This window comes from Elgaria multicarinata, chromosome 3 (genome assembly GCF_023053635.1).
Source record: "Elgaria multicarinata webbii isolate HBS135686 ecotype San Diego chromosome 3, rElgMul1.1.pri, whole genome shotgun sequence".
Lineage (NCBI taxonomy): Eukaryota > Metazoa > Chordata > Lepidosauria > Squamata > Anguidae > Elgaria > Elgaria multicarinata.
Genome location: NC_086173.1, coordinates 99,754,726 through 99,776,075, shown reverse-complemented (window position 1 = coordinate 99,776,075; position 21,350 = coordinate 99,754,726). Strand labels below are relative to the sequence as shown.

At 41.4% G+C, this 21,350-nt stretch overlaps 1 protein-coding gene across 1 annotated transcript in view; it reads left to right on the top strand.

Moving 5' to 3' along the window:
* Nucleotides 1–21,350, top strand: part of GNAI2 (G protein subunit alpha i2) — a 150,875-nt gene that overhangs the window by 98,575 nt on the left and 30,950 nt on the right. The window contains exon 4 of the mRNA XM_063121081.1: nt 1,799–1,959. Coding sequence (XP_062977151.1) covers nt 1,799–1,959 — 161 coding nt within the window. The remainder of the gene's footprint in view (nt 1–1,798; nt 1,960–21,350) is intronic.

Here is a 21,350-nt window from a genome sequence, read left to right as displayed (position 1 = left end):
TACATGAGCCTGTAGTTCTTTCAGATGGCATCTCCTTTTGAAGTAATGCAATTTAATCGAAATCTGGTTTAAGTAGGTGGGAATTCAGGTTTATCTGATACAATCCATTGTGTGGGAATTTAGGCTTCTTTGGCTTCTAGTTTAGGTAGAAAGGCTGCCAAAGTGGCATTGTGGTGCCATTGCGCGTCCTTCCCTAATGTGCATCTTCGGTGAAGCATTGGAGTGGAGAATGACTTGAAAATGCAAGTGTGGGGTTGGTTTGAGTTTGAAAGAAAGGAAAATTAAGCTGTGCATCTCCCATGAACTTTTAGCATTAAGATTGTGGCAGTGATTGGAGCCATGTGTAGTAGCTAGGTCTGATGACTGGGAAAAGTGCAGAAAAGGGCAACTAGGGCCTGGAGCATCTCCTCTATGAGGGAAGTTTACAACAGCTGGGATTATTCAGCTTAGTCTCAAAAAAAAGGCTAAGGAGCCTCAAAAAAAGTCTCCCCTTAGCCTCAAAAAAAGGAGGCTAAGGGGAGACATGATAGAGATGTACAAAAGTATGCATTTTGTGGAGAATGTGGATAGGAAGACATTTTTCTTCCTCTCCCGTAATATTAGAACTCTGGGTCATCCCATGAATCTGATTGGTGGGAGATTCAGGACAGATAAAAGGAAGTACTTTTTACATGGCGCAATGGCGCATAGTTAAACTATGGAATTCACTATCAGAAGATTTTGGCTTGTTTTTTTTGACAGATCCATTTGCTTTGCTTTCTTGGTTTGTGTTGGCTAAACTTAAGAATCTTGGTTCTCTGAGCCCTTCTCTAGGGTTGACTTGTGATAGTATGGGCAACAGACCTGGTTTGTCATGTATTCTCCCCAATATGCATTTTCTGACGCGTAGAACTGGATATAAAGGTGATATTTTATTGGACCGGCTTCTGTTAATGTAATATATATGTAAGACTTGCAGTTAAGAGCTACATCAGGCAAAAGAACCTAATCTATACCATGTTCTGTTGGCTGGAGTGGGTTATGGTAAAGGCAGTTTCACCATGTGGCCAAATAACCAGCTGCACATGTGACTAAAACAGAATGTGAGATCATTTAAACAGAAACCACCTTATTAGTGGTCCCCATTTCAATCAGTCCATTTCTCCTCAATCTTGTTATTCCTCCCCATGCCAAAAAACAGAACTAGGCCAGTGCAGCAATATATGAATTGGGCTTTGGACTCCTTATCATGTAATGGACTCTCTATCCACTAATCAGTCTCTTCATTTCTGTTTTAACTTTGTTTTTCAACATTTTCTGGCCACCATGTATTAAAGATGTCTGACATGTTGCTGTTCTTTCTGATTGCCTTTGTTTTTTTATTTGTGCCTGTGAAAAAGAAAGGAGATAGCTGAATAAATTTCACCTTTCCAGATTGAGCCTAACCAGGTCTACCATCTGTCAAGTTACCAGCAAATACAGTCTGCTTCCTAGTGTTCCCAAGAGTTTTGCAATCTAAGCTGCGATTGTGTTCATGTATTGACCATGGATTTGTTAACCTGATGTCTGCTTTGTTTAGCACTGTTAAATCAATAGAGTCCTTAAGCACTGACTTCTTTCAGAGATGTTGACACATTCAGAGGTGGTGACTGCTTTGCTCCATTGCTCAACAAAGTACACTTCCCCAGAGGTGAACCTCTTAGGACCTTCGGGAGGGCTGTGAGTGTGGAACGTAAATTTTGGTGTGATGCTGCAAAGAAGAGCGGAGAGGAAGAGTTAATTCCGTGGCCTAACTGCCTGGGTTTTGCTTTCCCTGCAGGATGATGCCCGCCAGCTGTTTGCACTCTCTTGCACTGCAGAGGAGCAGGGAATCATGCCAGAGGACTTATCCAATGTGATCCGGAGGCTGTGGGCAGACAATGGAGTCCAGGCCTGTTTTAATCGTTCGCGAGAGTATCAGCTGAATGACTCTGCTGCATAGTGAGTAGCTTTTCTTTGAAGCCTTTCCTTGGGCCCAACATATTTTGAGCTTTGAATAGTATTTGACTAGTGCCAGCTCACTGGGTGTGGGAAAACTGATGTGATATGATGCCATATCCCTGTAAAGCCAATCTCAGTCAGGACCCAACTAGATGTGTCAGTGACAGGCCTGATTATTTACATGTGGGTCTTCACTAGTCTCATAGAAAGCACCTGGGGCGTGGGGGGCATGCATGTGTGAAGATGCAGGGCTGCTGAATTTTCTCTTCTGCCACCTTTCGTCACAATAATTCCACCCCCAACCCCAGCCTGTATGCAAAGCTACATTAGCTTTGCAATGTGATACACCCCACAGTATCTATACTTCACTGGTGCTCCCTAAAACAACCTGAGGTGCCATTGGATGTATTTATTTATAATATTTCCAGGCCACCTTTTAAGACAAAGTGCTCTCAAGGCAGTTTGCAACAAATATAAATGTTTAAAACCCATTAGTATAATATTACAGTTAAAAAGCAAATACGTTTCCAAACTGTAAACATTCAAAACAGTATTACAAGCCACAGCAACAACTCGACAGCATAATACCATTTCATAAGGAAAAGCCATTGTCAAAAGATTTTCAGAGCCTGTTTAAATGCCATGACTGATGTGGCCAGAATAGGGGCCAATATTGAAAAGGCATTGTCCCTAGTGCTTGCCAAACTAATCAGGCCAGTGAGCAGAGCCTACAACACTGATCTCAGGGTGTGGGCAGGTTCACATAGGTGTAGGCAGTCCTTCAAATAACCTAGCCTTTACAGGTCAAAACCAGCACTTTGAATTGTGCTCAGAAACACGCCAGTAACTGGTGCAAGAAGTATAATGTTGGTGTAAAATGTTCAATCCGTTTAGCCCCAACAGGTATCTGAACAGCTATCGGTTGATGTTTCCAAGTCATCTTCAAAGGCAGCCCCATGCAGGATGTGTTACAGTAGTCTAGTCCGGATGTAACTAGTTCATGCATGACTGAGGCTAAGTTTTCTTTCTCTAGATAGAGTTGCAGTTGGCATACCAGTCTTAGCTGGCAGAAGGCACTTCTAGTTCCTGCCACCACTTGTGTTTCCACGGACAGTGCAGAGTCCAAAAAAGCCCCAGTCTGAGTCCTTCAGAAGGAGTGCAGTCCAATCCAGACCTGTCTAGTCTGGATTAAGCTTCAGTTTGTTCACCCTCATATATGAATTGGGCAACAAATCTGTCTTCACTCTATTGGGTGTGTGTGTGAGAGAGAGAGAGAGAGTGAGACAGTCAGACAGACAGACAGACCAGAAAGTTTATTTTTCTCAGTGCATAAAGTTATTTAAGTGTTAGTGAACAATATATTTGTTGCTATTAAAATGCCAGTAGTTGAATTCAGGTGAGAAATCTGCCGGACCCCTGGAATAATCATGTCTGGAATACTTGAATATTCTCGGGGTGGGGTGGGTTCCTCAGTATTTCTTCCAACGGTCCGTTACAGCTTTTCGCTAGTCTGGAATGCTGTGCCAAAACTATGAACATGCATTTTAAAATGGCCCTTTGGACTCCTTTTGTGGAATCCATATTAGTTTTGTGAAACCTATGCTAGTTTTAGTTTTGCCTTTGAAATGATTGATCTGTTTTATAAAAGTTGTTTTGGAGATACCTGGGGGTGGTATTTGTAAAAGCAACCCGCCTTCTGAGATGTAGTTTCCATGTTATAAGTATGCAAGTGTGGTAATTCCTCTCCTCTCTGGGAGAATAGGATTGTGATCCTCACAATGCAACCTGGTTTCTAGGGGTCTGTAACGAAGGTGAAGCTTTCACTGATTTCAATACTAATATCCTTAGCCCAGCCACCCCCAACCTGGTGCCCTCAGATGTTTTGGACTTCAACTCCCATCAGCAGCAGCCTGCATGATGAATGGTTTGGAATGGTGGGAATTGTAGTCCAAAATAACCGGAGGGCACCAGGTTGGAGAGGTTGCTATAGTATGTTTACTTTTAAAAATATATATGCAAAAGCGTATTGCTGGAATCAAACAAAGCAATATGTGCTTTGCTTGCTTTTTCTCTCTGAGCAGTAAATCCTGTTTCAGCAAGAGCAACTGCACCCATTCTGTTTCCTGCTGCATATGTAGCACTTTTGTTCTGCTTCCGTTAATGCTTCTGTTGTCTCATTTTGTTCCTGTGCCGCCTTGTGAACTTTTGGGTTTTGTTTTTAAATTTATTCTATGTCCTTAAAAGTCCTTTTAGGTGTTAAGGAAGGTCAATTAGACATAGACAGGTAAATTGTAACTGATTTGATTCTGGGCTATTTAAAGAACCACATTTTGAACTGAATTATGGGTTTTTAATTGGATGGGTGTTTTTCTTCACTCATCTACTTTCAGAGACTACTGCTGCTATGCTGTCATAGCTGGAACAGGAATGTGGGAAGGTAAAAGCTATGTGTAGGAAGAGCTTGACTAAATTATGTTTGATTGGGGAAGGGTATCTTATTTGATTTAAGATTGTGGAAGCATTCAATTGCTGTAAATTCAGAGAGAACAGTCCAGGGGTATTTACAGGTGGGATAATTAGCTGCACCAAGGAGCACCTGGAAGCCAAGGAAACATACTTCTCATTAGGGAGATATTTCTGCCATCTAAATATAAAAAACCCTAAAGGTATTGCAGAAAGAGGTTGTAGGACTGGTCTATAGGCAGTTCTGCAGATCAAACTTATGCAATTTTAAAGTCTTTGAAGTATTGGCATTTCTTAGGCATTGCTTCCATAGCATTGTTGTGTATTGTTTGACATGCTGATCAAAATGAACCATGTACGCGTTATGCCTTCAGAATGCGCAACTCTTAAAGCAAGACTTTTCTCTTCTCCCAGGCATTTAACACCATTTAACAACGCTAAGTTTGTTTTTAATGGACCCCAGTACTGTTGTTTTTAAATGGATACTGTTGCTTTTATACTGTTGTTTTTTATGTTTTTAAATTTTGTATACTTTTTAAATGTTTACTGTTTTTAACTTTTGTAAACTGCCCAGAGAGCTTCAGCTATGGGCAGTATATAAATGTAACAAATAAATAAATAAATAAAGCAGGGTGGCAGCTGTACATCCAGTCTTTATTTTGTGGGCCATAATATCAGTGTGTGCCTTGGCAGATCTCTCCACTAAATGTATATATAGATTCACAAAACTCGCTGTCCAAAGTGATCTACAGAAAGTGTGATTGAATTGCTGGGATACCTTGTTCAGGGGCAAAATCCATCTATATCATTTTCATGGGGTTGTTGAAGTTGTGTGTGAGATTTAGAGACATGCTTCATTTTCTAAGTTGTGGTTTCAGCCTGCAGCTAACAGAGAAAAGAAATGTTCCATTGGTAAAACTGATTAAGCTTGTGGAATTTTGGCTTAGTGTGAGCCTATTTTTATTTTGGTTTTCCAGAAATACTGCTGTGCAGGTCAAGCTTTGATATTTGTTGCATTTTTAATCATTTTGAATTTCCCACGTCTCTCTGTAGCATAGTTTCTCACATCTCAGTATCCAAATGCCATTTTGTGGCATATGAAAATATAAAGATTTAAAATACACATGGACCCACGGAAACAAATGAAGAGAGCCATCCAAACTCGCAAAACAAAGTATGCTTTTAAGAGAAGGAAATCTCATTTTGAAAAATGCACGCGTAGCTCATTGTGATGATGAGCCTTTTACCAATCTCATAGCTTCTGCTTCCCTTGGTAAATTCATCTAAAATTAAATCGCTCAGTTCAGCAGCGAGCAAACTGCTATCAACATAATACCGTGGTGTTTTTGTCAACAGACCACCAAGCAAGCAGACAAAGACTTCCACCACCCTTTGAAGAGTACCACTGTTCTGAATGTCACACTTTATACAAGGGCCATGATGAAAACCTTCTTATCTGGCAGTCTTTTCAGAACGAGCCACCTCAGCCTGAAAGTGTCTCGCTTCCCACCTATTTCAGCTGATAGAGGGGAGACATCTGAAACCACCCTGCAAGCTCCTTGAACAGTGCTTTGGTTTCATCTCCCAGACACACACTAATGGACTGCCTCTATTTATGAGTAATGTGGTAATTATTCCTAATCAAAGCCAGAGGGTCCCCCCCCCTCCATGTCGGGTTGAGCAGTTCAACCTACGTGTTGTTTAGAGAAGTCCCTGGGGATCTGTACTTTAAAAATTCTCATTGCTGTTTACTAACTGGCGATGCATCTAGCAAAGGGCAGAACATCTATCTCTAGATCATCCTTTTGAGTCATGTTTTCTTCAGTCATGTTTTTAAAAGTCAGTTTCATAGTAGAAAATAGCATGCCCTGTAATATGCAACTTCATGGCAAGGTCTTGGACTTGCGCCGCAGGCTGTGCTTGAACTATTTAAGAGTCACTTGTAGCTTTTATTTGATGCCCAACTTTTTACAAATCTAGCATTGCGTAGAAATTTGTGACAGGGTGGCTCAGACTTCGGAAGAATATCCCTGCCGCTTCATGCAATCCTCTAGAGCACCCATGCGGCCCCACCGGTCGCCTCCCCACCTGGCTTGTTTGCAGCCTGGAAAAACTAAATGGATCAGGCTGTAGTAGAGCATAACGTAACTTGTAACTTCAAACATGCTCTAATAAAGATTTACCTATGTAACCCAAGCCAGGGCAGTAACTGTTCATTCTCACAGTTCCTAGGTTGGGTAAGCATATGCAGCGGCTTGTGGCAATTGTGCATCCTGGCATTTGTCAAGCACCCCTTGGTGTGTATTGCTTGGTGTATATAGAAAAGGTTAATTGGGGGAGATATAAAGCCTATAGTGACGGAATCCGTCATCTGCTTGGAGAACAAAATGTGGCAGGCGCAACGGCTCCTATAGGAACAATGTCTCCTGCATATGTGCTGCCCCGCTTCTTTCTCTTGTTGGCTGGGAGGGCAGAACAAGAGATGACAATGGTATTTTCTCCCCCATTGCTGCTATACTTTATTTTTCCACACTGCCACCTTTCTTTGGCAAGTTGGAGAAACGAACCAAAACAACAACAGCAAAAGCCTCACTTGCAGAAGTTTGGCATTCCCTGTTTTCAAGGCCTCAAAATCCCCATGCTGCTCGTGAGCTGTCAGATCATGCCTACGTGCACCTTAGCCACAGGGACTATGTGGCTGATAATGGACTTTCCAGTGGAGGAAATCCCCCTCTGTTTCTAATTGCCTGAACTTTCCAGATGTCTCAACATAAAGCTTCTGTGCTCTTTTCTTTGACAAAAGTGTGCAGTATTTGCATGCTCTACTCTTTGCTGTGCAAATAGGCAGAAGTGGACAGAGGTGAACTTCAACACTTGGTGTTGTGTGAATGCATTTGCTTGCTTGCTTGCTTGTTTTTGTTTTTGCTGGCTGGCTGTTTCAAGCTGTGGGTCTTTGATTGGTATTGACCGGCTGCTTCTCTTCTTTTTAAATTCTAAATGTTTCCATTAAGGGGATATTAGACAAATTCATTAAAGGTGGGTCTGTCAATGGCTATTAGCCATAATGGCTAAATACAGCAGCCATGTTCAGAAGCAGTACTTCAGCTTTAGCTGCCATCAGCATGCACAATGCAAAAAGAAAATACAGCGGAGGGAAGGAGAAAGAAGGAAACTTAGTGTATTTATTAAAGAAATGTCTTACCCATTTGTCATTATAAAATAATCTCAAAGCAGGGTACAAACAATAAAACACAGTAAAACAATACATCATTGACAGCAACAAAAAACACCCAGTCAAACATGGTAGACAAAAACAGATAAATAACAATTTACATGATGCAGCAAAAGAAAAGAGAGAAAAATTCAATCAAATAGGTATTTCACTGGCACCAAAAGTGTGCAAGGCTTGGTGCCACCCTTAGATGAGGGGGTGGGGAGGAAGTTTGCTCTCTCTTGGGCTGCCATGTACTGAACGCCAGACAAATGCGTCACCATCAAGAAGGCACACCCACTTGATCTTAATAACCAGGCAGGTGGATAAGGGAGAAGGTACTCTACTGGTTCAATGTCAGCATAAGCACCTTGAACTTGAATCAATAGCTTATTATAGTTGATTCCTGAAAATTAGGATGCTTGGAGGGTTGGGTTTTCCCTCAACTGTGTCTCAAAAATGTGACCGTTCCAGATGACATGGTTCAGTTGGAGAGTAAGGAAAGGAGATTCCCTTGTAAAAGACTCCATCTTAAACTTTGGAATTCACTTCCACAAGATGTAGTGATGGCTGCCAACGTGGATGGCTTTAAAAGGTGATTCAACAAATTTATGAAGGATAAGGCTATCAATAGCTACTACTTATGTTAAATGTGTATCTCCAGTATTAGAGGCATATTCCATTCTAGCCTCTCAGTACCAGCTCCTGAGGAACAGGAATGGGCGGGTGCTATATTGTACTCAAGTCCCACTTGTGGACTTCCCACAGGTGTCTGATTTGCCGGCGTGGGAACAGGATTCTAGATTGGATAGGCCTTCAGTCTGGTACAGCACTGTTCTTTTTATATTCTTATGAGAAAGCTGCCTGGGTTTGAGAAGTATCCATGGAACCAAAGTAGAGTCAGTGGTCAGCAGGACTGCATGTGAACAGGAAATATCAGACAAGGAGCCAGGACTGATAAACAGTTCTAGGGAAACAACCGTGACTCTGTCTAACATCAGATCTCTGGCATCAGAGGTGGCAGTACTGAGGACAAGACAAATTGATGCAAGTAAACAGATAATGATAAAGGGAGCTAATCTATGGATTATCCCTAGTAATAGATAATCTCATAATTCATGGTACCCATTCAAGTTAATAGCTTCAGTCCATAATAATGTACCCAGTTATCCAGGAATAATGTCCATTGAACTGAATGAAATTTACTTTTGAGTAGACATGTATAAGATTACACAGTGAAATTTCCCCTTGTTTCTTAGTTTTCATTTGTTATGAGCGCCTGTATGGCTGTTTATGTATATCATAGAATCATAGAATAGTAGAGTTGGAAGGGGCCTATAAGGCCATCGAGTCCAACCCCCTGCTCAGTGCAGGAATCCACCTTAAAGCATACCTGACAGATGGTTGTCCAGCTGCCTCTTGAATGACTCTAGTGTGGGAGAGCCCACAACCTCCCTAGGTAACTGTTTCCATTGTTGTACTGCTCTAACAGTCAGGAGGTTTTTCCTGATGTCCAGCTGGAATCTGGCTTCCTGTAACTTGAGCCCATTATTCCGTGTCCTGCACTCTGGGAGGATCAAGGAGAGATCCTGGCTCTCTTCTGTGTGACAACCTTTCAAATATTTGAAGGGTGCTATCATGTTTCCCCTCAATTTTCTCTTCTCCAGGCTAAACATGCCCAGTTCTTTCAGTCTCTCTTCATAGGGCTTTGCTTCCAGACCCCTGATCATCCTGGTTGCCCTCCTCTGGACACGCTCCAGCTTGTCTGCATCCTTCTTTATTATTATTATTATTATTATTATTATTATTATTATTATTATTATTTATATAGCACCATCAATGTACATGGTGCTGTACAGAGTAAAACAGTAAATAGCAAGACCCTGCCGCATAGGCTTACAATCTAATAAAATCATAGTAAAACAATAAGGAGGGGAAGAGAATGCAAACAGGTATAGGGTAGGGTAAGCAGGCACAGGGTAGGGTAAAAGAACTGGACTCAGTATTCAAGATTAGGCCTAATCAGGGCCGAATAGAGAGGAACCAGTACCTCACGTGATTTGTAAGCTATACTTCTATTAACGCAGGCCAAAATAGCATTTGCTTTTTTTGCAGCCACATCACACTGTTGGCTCATATTCAGCTTGTGATCTACAACAATTCCAAGATCCTTCTCGTTTGTAGTATTGCTGAGCCAAGTATCCCCCATCTTGTAACTGTGCATTTGGTTTCTATTTCCTAGATGTAGAACTTGGCATTTATCCCTATTAAATTTCATTCTGTTGTTTTCAGCCCAGCACTCTAGCCTATCAAGATCACTTTGAAGTTTGTTTCTGTCTTCCAGGGTATTAGCTATCCCACCCAATTTTGTGTCATGTGCAAATTTGATAAGTGTTCCCTGCACCTCCTCCTCCTAAGAGCAAACTAAGAGCGATATTGACATGAACTTTCTTAGCTGCAAATCTAAATGTGCACATTGTAGCCATTTCCATTGAAGGGATCTCTGTGGAATCATGATCAACCTTGTGAATTTTATCCATTCTAGTATTTCATAGACCAAAATGGGACACTGCCTGCTGGGATATATAGAATTTGGGAGAAAATAAGCTGTGTAATCAAAATCCGAAGTCGTATGAAAAGTAGGCTATTGCTTTCTGCTGCGGGTCCCTGGGAATCGCTTGGTAGAATGATGGCCTCATTCAAATTATTCTGGTCATCTCCTTTTGGATAAATGTGCTATCATTTACTTCCAACCTTCATGCATAGCAGGGTAATAATATCTCTTATTTCTGCTGACATTATTTGGCACGTCTAATATGCAAACTGATTAAAAGTTTTCATCTTGTCCATCCACCCAACAACCCCTATGGAGTAGACAGTAGAGTTCTGTTAAGATGCTGAGACTGAAGATAAGAGACCCATCCAAGATCACCCAGTGGTTCAGTTATCTCCCCTCCTAGACCAGATTCCTGCCTACGTATATAGAAAGAATTTAAAAAATGCATTCAACACTGCGGTTACACAGTTACTTCTAGAATGGGAGGGCCATTTAGGATGTGTGTATGCATTATGAAATTAAAGAAGAGGGTGAACAATACATGTCCTGGGAAGAGTGAAGAGGTAAGACTAGTTTGCAAAGCACAGAGCTAATAGATCTGGATGGGTAGAAATGCTGCTGCTCATTCCCCTCACTGCTTTTTCCAGCCTTGAGGGAGAAGCACAGATGAATTTTCCTTCTCCTTCCCTCTGTGTATTTGACTAAAAGAGAATGTGTATCACTAACTTGAACATCATCATTTCAACGTTGTTGTGTGTGTGTGTGTGTGTGCATGTGTCAGAGAGCATGCATGCTGCTTTCTCTAATGCTCCTTTTGACCATTTAAAATGGCCCATGTTGATCCCTGGGCTGAAAATATTGCTCTAGCTTTATTAAAGTATTCTGTTCTTTGTACTTGTATTTAATAGTTGTGATGAACTGGTTCTGCTTTTTTGTCTTAACTACTCCCTAAATATTTTTGCATCAGGAATTCTTTCCTATCTGTGCCCACCCTCACCCACTCCAGCCTGTAAGATCACAGAGTTTTCCCCTCCTTCAGTATTGTTAGCGTCTTCACTTTTTTAAAATAAGGCCTGAAAAGATTATGATAGCATTGGAGAATGGCTGTCAGTGTACTCTGGGTATTGCTTTATTTGTACTGTTGTGTATGCTATAACTAAAAAGGGGGGGGGCAGTATGGTGTAGTACTTAGACTGGGACTCGGGGGATTCAAAAACAGCTCATGGGTTGTGGGTGGTTTGTTTACCATGGCAGCTACCCACCCTCGCCAGGTTTGCATATTATGATAAACCACGGTGACCACCCACCATGGCTTGGATAGTCACAATGGCTCCCTGAAGATGCCACAATCCACCATGGCTTAAACAAGCCACAGTGTGTTGTAGTGATTGTGTGAACTGGCCCATTCAGAAAACGTGCAATTCTGGATAGATAGGAATCTCCTTTTCACTGTCACAAATTCCCGAAAGGTACCTATGTTAGTCTATTGCAGAAGAAACAACAAGATATCCTATCGTATTTCTCAACTTCTTCTTCTTCTTCTTCTTCTTCTTCTTCTTCTTCTTCTTCTTCTTATTATTATTATTATTATTATTAATAATAATAATAATAATAATTTGTATCCTGCCTTTTGCCAAATACTGGGCCTCAAGGCGGTCTTACAAAGTTTAAAACATACATTTTAAAACCTAGGAAAAGAAATGTAAAAAAAAAAATTATAATACACAACAAAATTATAAGTCATTAAACATAGATGGAGGACCAAATTACTCTCCAAAGGCCTGCTGGAACAAATTAGTTTTAGCCTGTTTTCGAAAGACCATCAAGAAGGGAGCCAGCCTAGCTTCCTCGGGAAGAGCGTTCCAAAGCACTGGAGCAGCCATTGAGAAGGCCCTCTCCCATGTTCCCACCAAGCGCACCTGTGAAGATGGTGGGACTGAAAGAAGGGCTTCTCCAGAAGATCTCAAAGCAACGACAGGCTCATAATGGAGAATACGGTCTTTCAAATAACCTGGACCCGAGCCATATAGGGTTTTATAGGTCATAACCAGCACTTTGAATTATGCCCTGAAAAAGACTGGAAGCATTAGAGTGCCTACTTCTTTGGTTCGTGATGAATTTTAGTGTGTTGTTAGATTTTAAATGGAACAGAAAGAGCCTTTCTGCATACATGTGACTGTTGGTGGCAAGGTAAGCAAAATAGTCTTGTGTATCTTTAAATGCTGTCCTTCAGAAGTGGTCTAGACAGAGCTATACTCTCACCTACCTCACAGCCCAGGCATATTCTTCACGTCAGCATCTGGTGGTTGGGTTTTGGAATGAGTTCATGGGTCGCTCTCTAGGGAGAGGCCTTTCTAATTCTGGACAGTTGTTCTAAAAATTTTGCATAAGCTGGGCAGCCTAGCTGACCAACCCACTTGCATGACTTCTTTGTGTGCCGCTCTTGAAGAGAGTGGCAATTGTGAGTAAGCCACTTGGTCTTTCTCTTCCTATATATATGTGCACAGACACACACACACACACACACACACACGAAAAAGGGTGAACCTCTGGGCTTCCCCCACTCAATCCCTCTTTGAAGATACTCTGATATCAGCTTCCACAAGATGTTTGAATGTGTAAGCCAAGTCTTGGTCTTTTAATAGGAGACCTGCAGTTGCCACCCCCTCAGTTCCTGTTGTTTTGCCGGTGAATAATGCTTCATGTTCCAAGTTTAGCTGGTTGACAGTCAAATACAGTGATGCTGCCCTTGAAATTACTGGTGAGAGTTTTGAGTAGGCATTTTCATAGCCTTTTATCTATGTATTTTAAAATAGAAATAGGAAGGATTTATTGTGTGGTATCCTTTTCCAAAAGAACTTGTTTGAACTTATCCTGGCCAAAGGACTTTGAGCACAGAGCTCCTGCTAGAGAGGACAGATTTGGCACCATCATGCTATTTGGAGCTGTGTGCATTTAGCCGGCTTCAGAAGACACTGTGGCTGCATTCAGACAACACGTTAGTCAACCGTGGGATAATAACTCTACAGTTGTTTATCTAGGGGTACTCCCCACACAACATGATAATAATCAACTGTGGTGTGGATTAGGATCAGCATTGAGCTGACTATTAGTCCACACGTGAGTTGACTCACTCAATCCCCAACCTTCCCCCCCTTCCTGCTAGTATCCCATCAGCTATTGCTGTCAAAAAACTAACCTGCCAGCTGAACTAGAGTGGCAGCCACCACTTTGACCACTCTTGCCTTGCAACTCTGTGGCTGATGAACTAAGCAACGTTGGCCAAGGTAATAACCATCAGTGCCCTTTAACAGCATGCTAACCAATGATTGTTCAAATAGCCAACTCTTGGTTATTTGCGTTGGTTATTTTGACCAAATAACCAACCGTTGGTTAAAAAACTCCTTCCACATAACACAATAACCCATGGTGGATTAAATAACCAACCCTTGACTATTATACCATCATTGGTTATCCTGTTGTCTGAACCGACTATATGACACAGAAACTGCACTCAGTCCATGGTGGGGGGGTGTTTATGGGTGAGGGGCTTGGGCAAGTTCCCTCAAATGGCCCTTCTTCCTGAGTGAGGCATCTTTTTGCCACTGTCACCGTTGCCTATTCACTCGTCCTATACCTCTGGGCACAGTTTGCCCAGAGGTAATGTTGCTCACCACTGACACCAGTAAATTCATTAAATGGTCTATCTAGTTTTGTATTTTGTATTTGACACTAGTGCAGGGGTGGGCAACATGTGACCCTCCAGATGTTTTGGCCTACAATCCCCAGTAGCCCTAGCCAGCATAGCCAATGATAAGAGATTTTGGGAGCTGTAGGTCAAAACTTCTGGAAGGCCCCAAGTTAGAACATAAGAACCCAAGAAAAGTCATGTGGGGGATCAGACCAAATGTCCAGCTAGTCCAGCATTCTTCTGTTCATACAGTGGCCAACCAGCTGCCTGTGAGAAACTCACAAGTAGGACATGAGTGCAGTAGCACCCTCCTGCTCATGTTTCCCAACAACTGGTATACTGCTTCTTGGTACTGAGGTAGCATATAGCCATCTGGACTAGTTGCCACTGTGCAAACAGAATGCTGGATTAGATAGGCCTTTGATCTGATTCAGAACAGCTCTTCCTAGGTCTTACCAGATGCTACATAGAGAGGGTGCTTGAAACCACCAAGGAAGCTAGAAAGAAATGTGAGCTTAAAAAAAAAGGGGGGGGGGAGAAAAGAAATGTGTGCCTATTGTTCAATTTCATTTTCTGGCAGACAGATGTTATGAACAGACATCTCTATAGAGAAAAATGCTGGACCTTGGGAAGCCAGTATTTATGGACCATATCCGGACCTCATTTATTTATATTATTTTAAGACGGTGATATAAATAATATCTTGTTGTTTCTTACAGAATGTTTTTTTTAAAAAAAAACCTCAGGTATTGATGTCAAGTACAAACCCCAAGTGCATTGTATCACTTACGAAAGCTCAATTAATGTATAATTTCCCCCCTTTCTGCTTCACTGTTTAAAATATAGGGATATCAACAACAGGGGGGTGGGATTTAGCTCTAGCTGTTGTGACCCAACTCCAGTGCTGCAGTTTATAGCCAGAATCTGATCAGAAGTGATCCAGAAGGGTTTGGAGCCCAGACCAGTAGTGAGAAGCCTGGGTCTAAGATTATGGATTATGCCAGAAGCCATTCAAGGCCTTTCCCTGTGTTTGGAAACCCTTGTCTTGGATTTCCTTAAACGGACTGCACCAGGAATCTTTTGGGGCCCTTGCCCTGCATTCTGAGCTATAGAGATTGCAACAGGGAAAACAAGTTGTCTGGATCTCTTAACACAGTTAAAGTTATTAGTTTTGGATTATTTTGGAATTCTTTATGGAACCTATAGGTAATTGTCACCATTTATATGATCTCTGAAGAGTGGAACCATTAAGCTTTTGCCGTGGGGTTTGCTGCAATAAAAGAGTTTCACTGATTTGTGTCAGAATGCCAGAGAGTGTGCCTTAAGGGTCAAGGCCTATGCTGCTAACCTGCATGGATTTTTAAAGAAAATCCTCTATTTGTATGTGTGTTCAACTTTCATATTTGATGACATCTGCCTGTTGTTGGTTTTTTGTAATTGGGCATCTGTACTTGACTATGGAGAACTAAGAAGCAGTTCTCAGAAAATGAAGGAACTGATCTAAATTACTGGCACTTGGGGAAAAACTAAGCATCTGGGAGCCACAGTACATGGCTGGTGGGCTGTGTGTCAGCTTGGTGCATCACAAAATTCAGGCATTTTTAAGGTACTCAAAGCGTTTACATATATTCTTTCATTAATCCTCAGAAGAATCCTGTAAAGCTAGGCTTGTATTATCATTGCCATAGTAGAGATTGGGGCGGGGGTGGGACTAAAGCTGTAAAATTCCATTTCTGTGCTGTAATAAAAAGTAGGGGGAAATCTTCTTTCTTTAGACAGGCCTGTATTTTAATTTCCTTTTGACTTCCTCCTGCACACTCAGATAGCGCCATTCCAGATTTACTTGTAGTTACTCTGTCCATAATGGGGGTGCTTTGTGTGTCTTCACAATTGTGTATACACTGGTAACACGTGCATATCAGCCAAGAAACTAAATCAGTCTAACCTGATTTAGTTTCTTGTATTCAGATAGCAAAAGTGACCTCATTTTGTTATCTCTGTTATATAGTGTTTTTTAAAGGACCTACTCTACTTCTATTATAGTTTAGATGGATAAGCTCAGGTCGACATTACACTGAGGTGCAATCAGGATCCAGCTTCAGTGTGGAACACTTTTGACCTCCCAAAAGAAGCTTCTTGGTCATTCATCAACGGTAGTTCTCAAATTTTTGTTTCACTTGATTGATTGAAAAGCTTGATTGACACCAAGCAGCATGGCTGAGGGTAAGAGATAGCTGCCAGACAGTTTGGCCTCCTCGGGATTCTTTTCCTATTTGCAATCCCACGGGCCGCCCACGGCAATGAAAAACCCAAGTGCTTTTGCAAAATTGCAGTTCAGCCCTGATAGTAGTGAGTGCTTCTGCAAGAGAGCTTCTCAAAACCCCTATAAGCTAACTTCATTGCTTAAACTGAATTATCCTCAGAATTCATGGTTTATTGTGGGACGGCACTGTAATGGCTTTCTGGGGAAGTTTCAGTACTAAAAGTGTTATCACAGAGGCCTCAAATGTAAAGGTTACATTTTGTGAATGGCAAGTAGTCCCTGAATTTTAGGATCACCCTGTAAACCTTTTCCTGCCAGACAAGGGTGAATTTTACAAACCAGAGAAATAAACAGGCACACCTGGAACTGCAAAGCTTATAATTTTAATCCCACTTTGAACAGGTTAGAACCAGTGCTCAAATTGGGGAATAAAAGTTAAGGGAGCTTTTATTTATTTATTACATTTTTATACCGCCCAATAGCCGAAGCTCTCTGGGTGGTTCACAAAAATTAAAATTATGAAGAGCATAAAAGCAATCAACAATCTAAAAACACAAATACAAAATACAATATAAAAAGCACAACCAGGATAAAACCACACAGCAAAAATTGATATAGGTTAAAATATGGAATTAAAACAGCAAAGTTTAAATTTAATAGGTGTTAAAATACTGAGAAAATAAAAAGGTCTTCAGCTGGTGACGGAAGGAGTACACTGTAGGCACCAAGTGAACTTCTCTGGGGAGCTCGTTCCACAGCCGGGGTGCCACAGCAGAGAAAGCCCTCCTCCTAGTAGCCACCTGCCTCACTTCCTTTGGCAGGGGCTTACGGAGAAGGACGCCTGTGGCTGATCTTAAGGTCCAGGCAAGCACATATGGGAGGAGGCGTTCCTTCAAATAACTTGGCCCCAAACTGTTTAGGGCTTTGAATGTTAGTACCAGCACTTTGAATCGGGCCCGGACCTGGACTGGCAGCCAGTGAAGTTGTAGAAGGACTGGTGTGATGTGGTACCAAAATCCACAACCCCAACACCTCACTCCCCCTATCATGCCTGCATAGTTTTCGAAAAACAGTAGCAAAAGTTAATGGGGTGGGGTGTGGGGTCGCCCTTTAATTTTGAACACTGGTTTGAATATGCAGCCAAGGGAGAGAGCTCTGTAACCTGCCAATTTTTTAAAACCCAATTTTAGTTAAATTGGATTCTCCTGCTAATAAAGCCTCATGACTCATGTGTTAATCCAGCCAGCATTCTGTAGTTCTTGTGCGGTAGAGAGAGAATAATTCAGGCAAGGCTTTTATGACATCCTGCTACTCTTGGATGGCACTCTAGCTTCTTCCTGTGCAAGTTAGCCTATCTTATATAGACATGAAAACATCTACAGGATTGAAGGGGGAAATGGCATTTTCTGATTAAAAGCCAATTTTCTTTCTGCAGAATTGTGGCTTTTCAAAGTCTCCTTGTACCTGTGCAGCATCTCCCCAGGGTCTCTTTTGTCTTGTTCACATTTTGAAGTCAAATGAAAGTGCATTCATTCATGTATATAAAAAGGTCTATGCACAAAACATGACACTCTGAACCCCATCCACCTCCCCATATCCCATTGTTGAGACTTTCATCCAAGATGGAGGAACAGATGATGCTTCACTGAACAAAATGCAGCCACCAACATACTTTAAACAGCTGTCTATAGTTCCCTTTGGTAAAACCTTTCAAGCAAATTTACCATTGTATTTCTTGCTGGGTTAAAAAAAAAAGGTCCTCAATCAAAATGCCATCAAAATACAATTGGTACATTTTTTTATTGAAACTCCTTACAGGGTTCTGTTCAGAGCAGTATCTAAAAGTGATTAATATTCTGTTGCTGGTTTTTGAGGGAGAAGAAAAAAGGCACAGATAATGATTTCCTAGAACAGCTTAAACATTCAGATGTTTCACTGTATAGTTAAGTTGCTTATGGAGAGTGCTTTTTTCTTTTGTTTTTAAGAACTCCCCTGTGGAGATAAGGCAGATTTAAGATGTAAAACAGAAGAGAAATGAATATGGAACAATTTGGGAGAAACTGTCCAAATGATACAAATAAAAACAACAACAAACTGGAAAAACATTGGAAAGAAAATATGGTACTTCCATAAATTAAACCATAGTGAGTGGTGTTTATCCATATCAAATATCCTTGTGTGCCCTACAGTATATGATTGTCACCATCTGCTACTACTTGATAGTGTGCCAAAGGGGCAGTTTGTGGATGAGAAATCACTAGTTCTTTCAGGTATAGCTCTGCAAGATTTTTCAAGAATGCAGGACCCAAGGGCCTGAGTAATTATAGAAATTCTCATGTTGCTTGATCTAGTTATCTAGTTCTAGAGAAAATAGCCTGTGATGTTTCCCCTCCTAGTGGCTGCAATAAATGCATTCGAGTTGCATGCAATTTTTCATGCAGGGTTAAAAGGCTTGTCTTTTGCCGAGTGTGTGATCTGAGCCACAATCTGTTTCATGCCTCAGAGTTTTGTAATTGTGGCCGTTTCCTGGGAGCTTTATTGTGGTGGCGAGTGTCTTTGCTGCTGCTCTTAATATCCTGACTAAATTATTTTGTCTATTTTTTGTACATTTGGAGGAAGTGGCTCCAGGAATGTAATGGCTTGGGCAGCTTTATCAAAGCATTAGACTTCTTTTTAAAGCCTTTTCTGCACACGTTAACCAGGTGGTTTGAATGTGAGGGCAAACCCAGGAAGTGTGCCAATACGTGTTGATCCTCTTTTTAGTTGTTTTCTGACTTTGCAAAGTCTGGGTAACAATGCTTAAGAAAGTACATACATTCTTGCCCCTACATTCAGCACAAGATCGCACATTGTGTATACCTCCTTTTCAGATAACACACAATCGTTACTTACACTACTGTGGATCCAAAATATCCCGTAGAATGTGTAATATGCACTCCAAAATCTGTTTCTCGGCTCCCAAACAGCTGTTTATGGTTGCTTAGAAACTCATTGCAGATAATAAAGTTGTATGCAAGTTGTGCAAAGGTCAGAATCAGATGCTTTCTAGTGCCCATGGTGTTGTTGGTGACCTTCAACAATATGTCTTTTAAAAACCTTAAACACATGTAATATCCAATGTTAGTCTTACTTAAGATAGATTCATTGAAATTTAAGTCTCATTTGTTTCAAAGGGTCTACTCTAAGTAGGACTAACATTGTCTACTACTCCTTAATCTATTTTACCTATTGGAAGCTGCATACTCCCCTCTTTCCATGTAGTTGTTTGAAATTGTACATTAAAGCACGCCATTTTTAAAATGAGGAAACTTCCTAGGGATTGTGTCAAATACTTCATCATGTAATATGCTAGACCCTTGTATACATGTAGCAGCTGAAGGTGTGCTTGTTGAAGATATGGGTTTAGTCAAAAGTTTTAACTTTTTGAATCTCAACCATCTGCTGCAACTAGTGAAACGTCCATCAAATGCTCCTTTCCTTGCTTGGCAATGAAGATGGGCTTGGTCAGAACTGCTCCCTGGCAAGAAGAACTGATTATAGACTTAGCACTGTGTTTGGAAACACACACGCAGTGGCTAACAATACTTGTGACAGTGTGCTGCCCTTCTGTGTCCATTTCCTTACAATTACAAACATTCTTAACCGGAAGAGTAGGCATTCCTAGTACACTTGGAAAACCCCATGGCCTCCATAGTGTCAGATCCACAAAACTGGAAGACTTTTCAGATGACCTTTCTGCTGGTCATTAATGATCACTTTCCCAGATTCATATTCCAACCCAGAAGGTGAGAAGCATGTGCCATGCACCTGATTAGTGAGCTAAGCTGGGCTGCCCTCCCCTCTGGCCAAACCTAATAAAATGGAATGGGGTTCTTTGTTTCTGTGTCACTGGGATCCCTGTCACTTGGGCACACTGTCCCCCCGAATTCCCTGCTCTTCTTCCAGCCAAGGATGCCACTATGTGTGTCACAAGGTGTAAGTAATTTAGTTCCAAAAGTTTAGTGCAGTTTAGCAAGCTTCATTTTACTCTTTTTATTTACTTTTTGTATCCTTTACATTTGTTTTGTGACACTACCAGAGTCCTTGGATCTGTGCCTATAGGGAAGGGGGAGGGGAGAGGGTGTTGGTATGCGCAGCTAAGCGCTATCCTCAATCCTAGGCATATAAGTAGCTCCATAATTCCCTCGGCCAGAGGAGGGGAAGGGTCAGTGGGCAATCTAATCATCAAATCAAACGGGACAATCTGCCCTTCTTATGAAAGGGAGTTGTGGCTCAGAGGCACGGCACTTCCTGTTAACAGTTTTGTACCTTACTGGCTTCAAAAGAAAAGGGAAAAGAGTTGAAGTGAACTCAGGGGTTGCTTAGTTTTGTTTTGGAATGAGTTGAAGGAATGGGGAGGGTCTTTCGCCCTGAGCTCCACCCTCAGAATGCCAGTGGAGCTGGACTGTGGACTGTTCAGGGCACATGATAGTATTTACCCAATGTTTTATGTGTTCTCCTCCCATGCCCTTTATAACAGTCTGAAATAAAAATAAAAATAAGTAGGTGATGTTTTTTCTTGGCACGGAGACAAAATGATGGAAAATACTTACCTTGCTTATAGGGTGGATAAAAAGCAATGATTAAAAAACTGACCAGCCAATTTTTAAAATATATTCTTTTTTAAAAAACAGTAAATACCCAGTTCTCTTAAAGAATAACTAGGGGCACAATCCTATGTGTCTATTCTCACCTGATGAAAATAAGCTGCTCTAGTCTATCCAGTAACACTTGGATGATCAGGCCTGGGCATTTCATTCTTGTTTGCTAGTTTGTTTTTGTGAGGACAGGGCTGGGCCAAGGCAGAGCGGAGCAGAAAGGAGCAAAACTGGAAAGAAGAGAAGACAAAGTTGCCCAATGCTCAGGTTCCTACATCACATTCACTTGTCATGACTCCTGGTCATAACAAAGACTATATATTGCATTGTTACCCAACCTGGTGCCCTCCAGATGTGTTGGAACAAACTCCCATAATCCCCCAGCCAGCTGGCAATGGCCATATTGGCTGGAGATGATAGGAGTTGTAGTCCAGTATATTTGAAGGGCACCAGGTTGGGTATGGCTACTATATGGAAATATTTTCAAGACATTTCTACTATAGGTTAAATAAAATAAAATAAAAAGGAAAGCTTGTGAAACCTATATAGTGTGATAAAGAGATATAAGA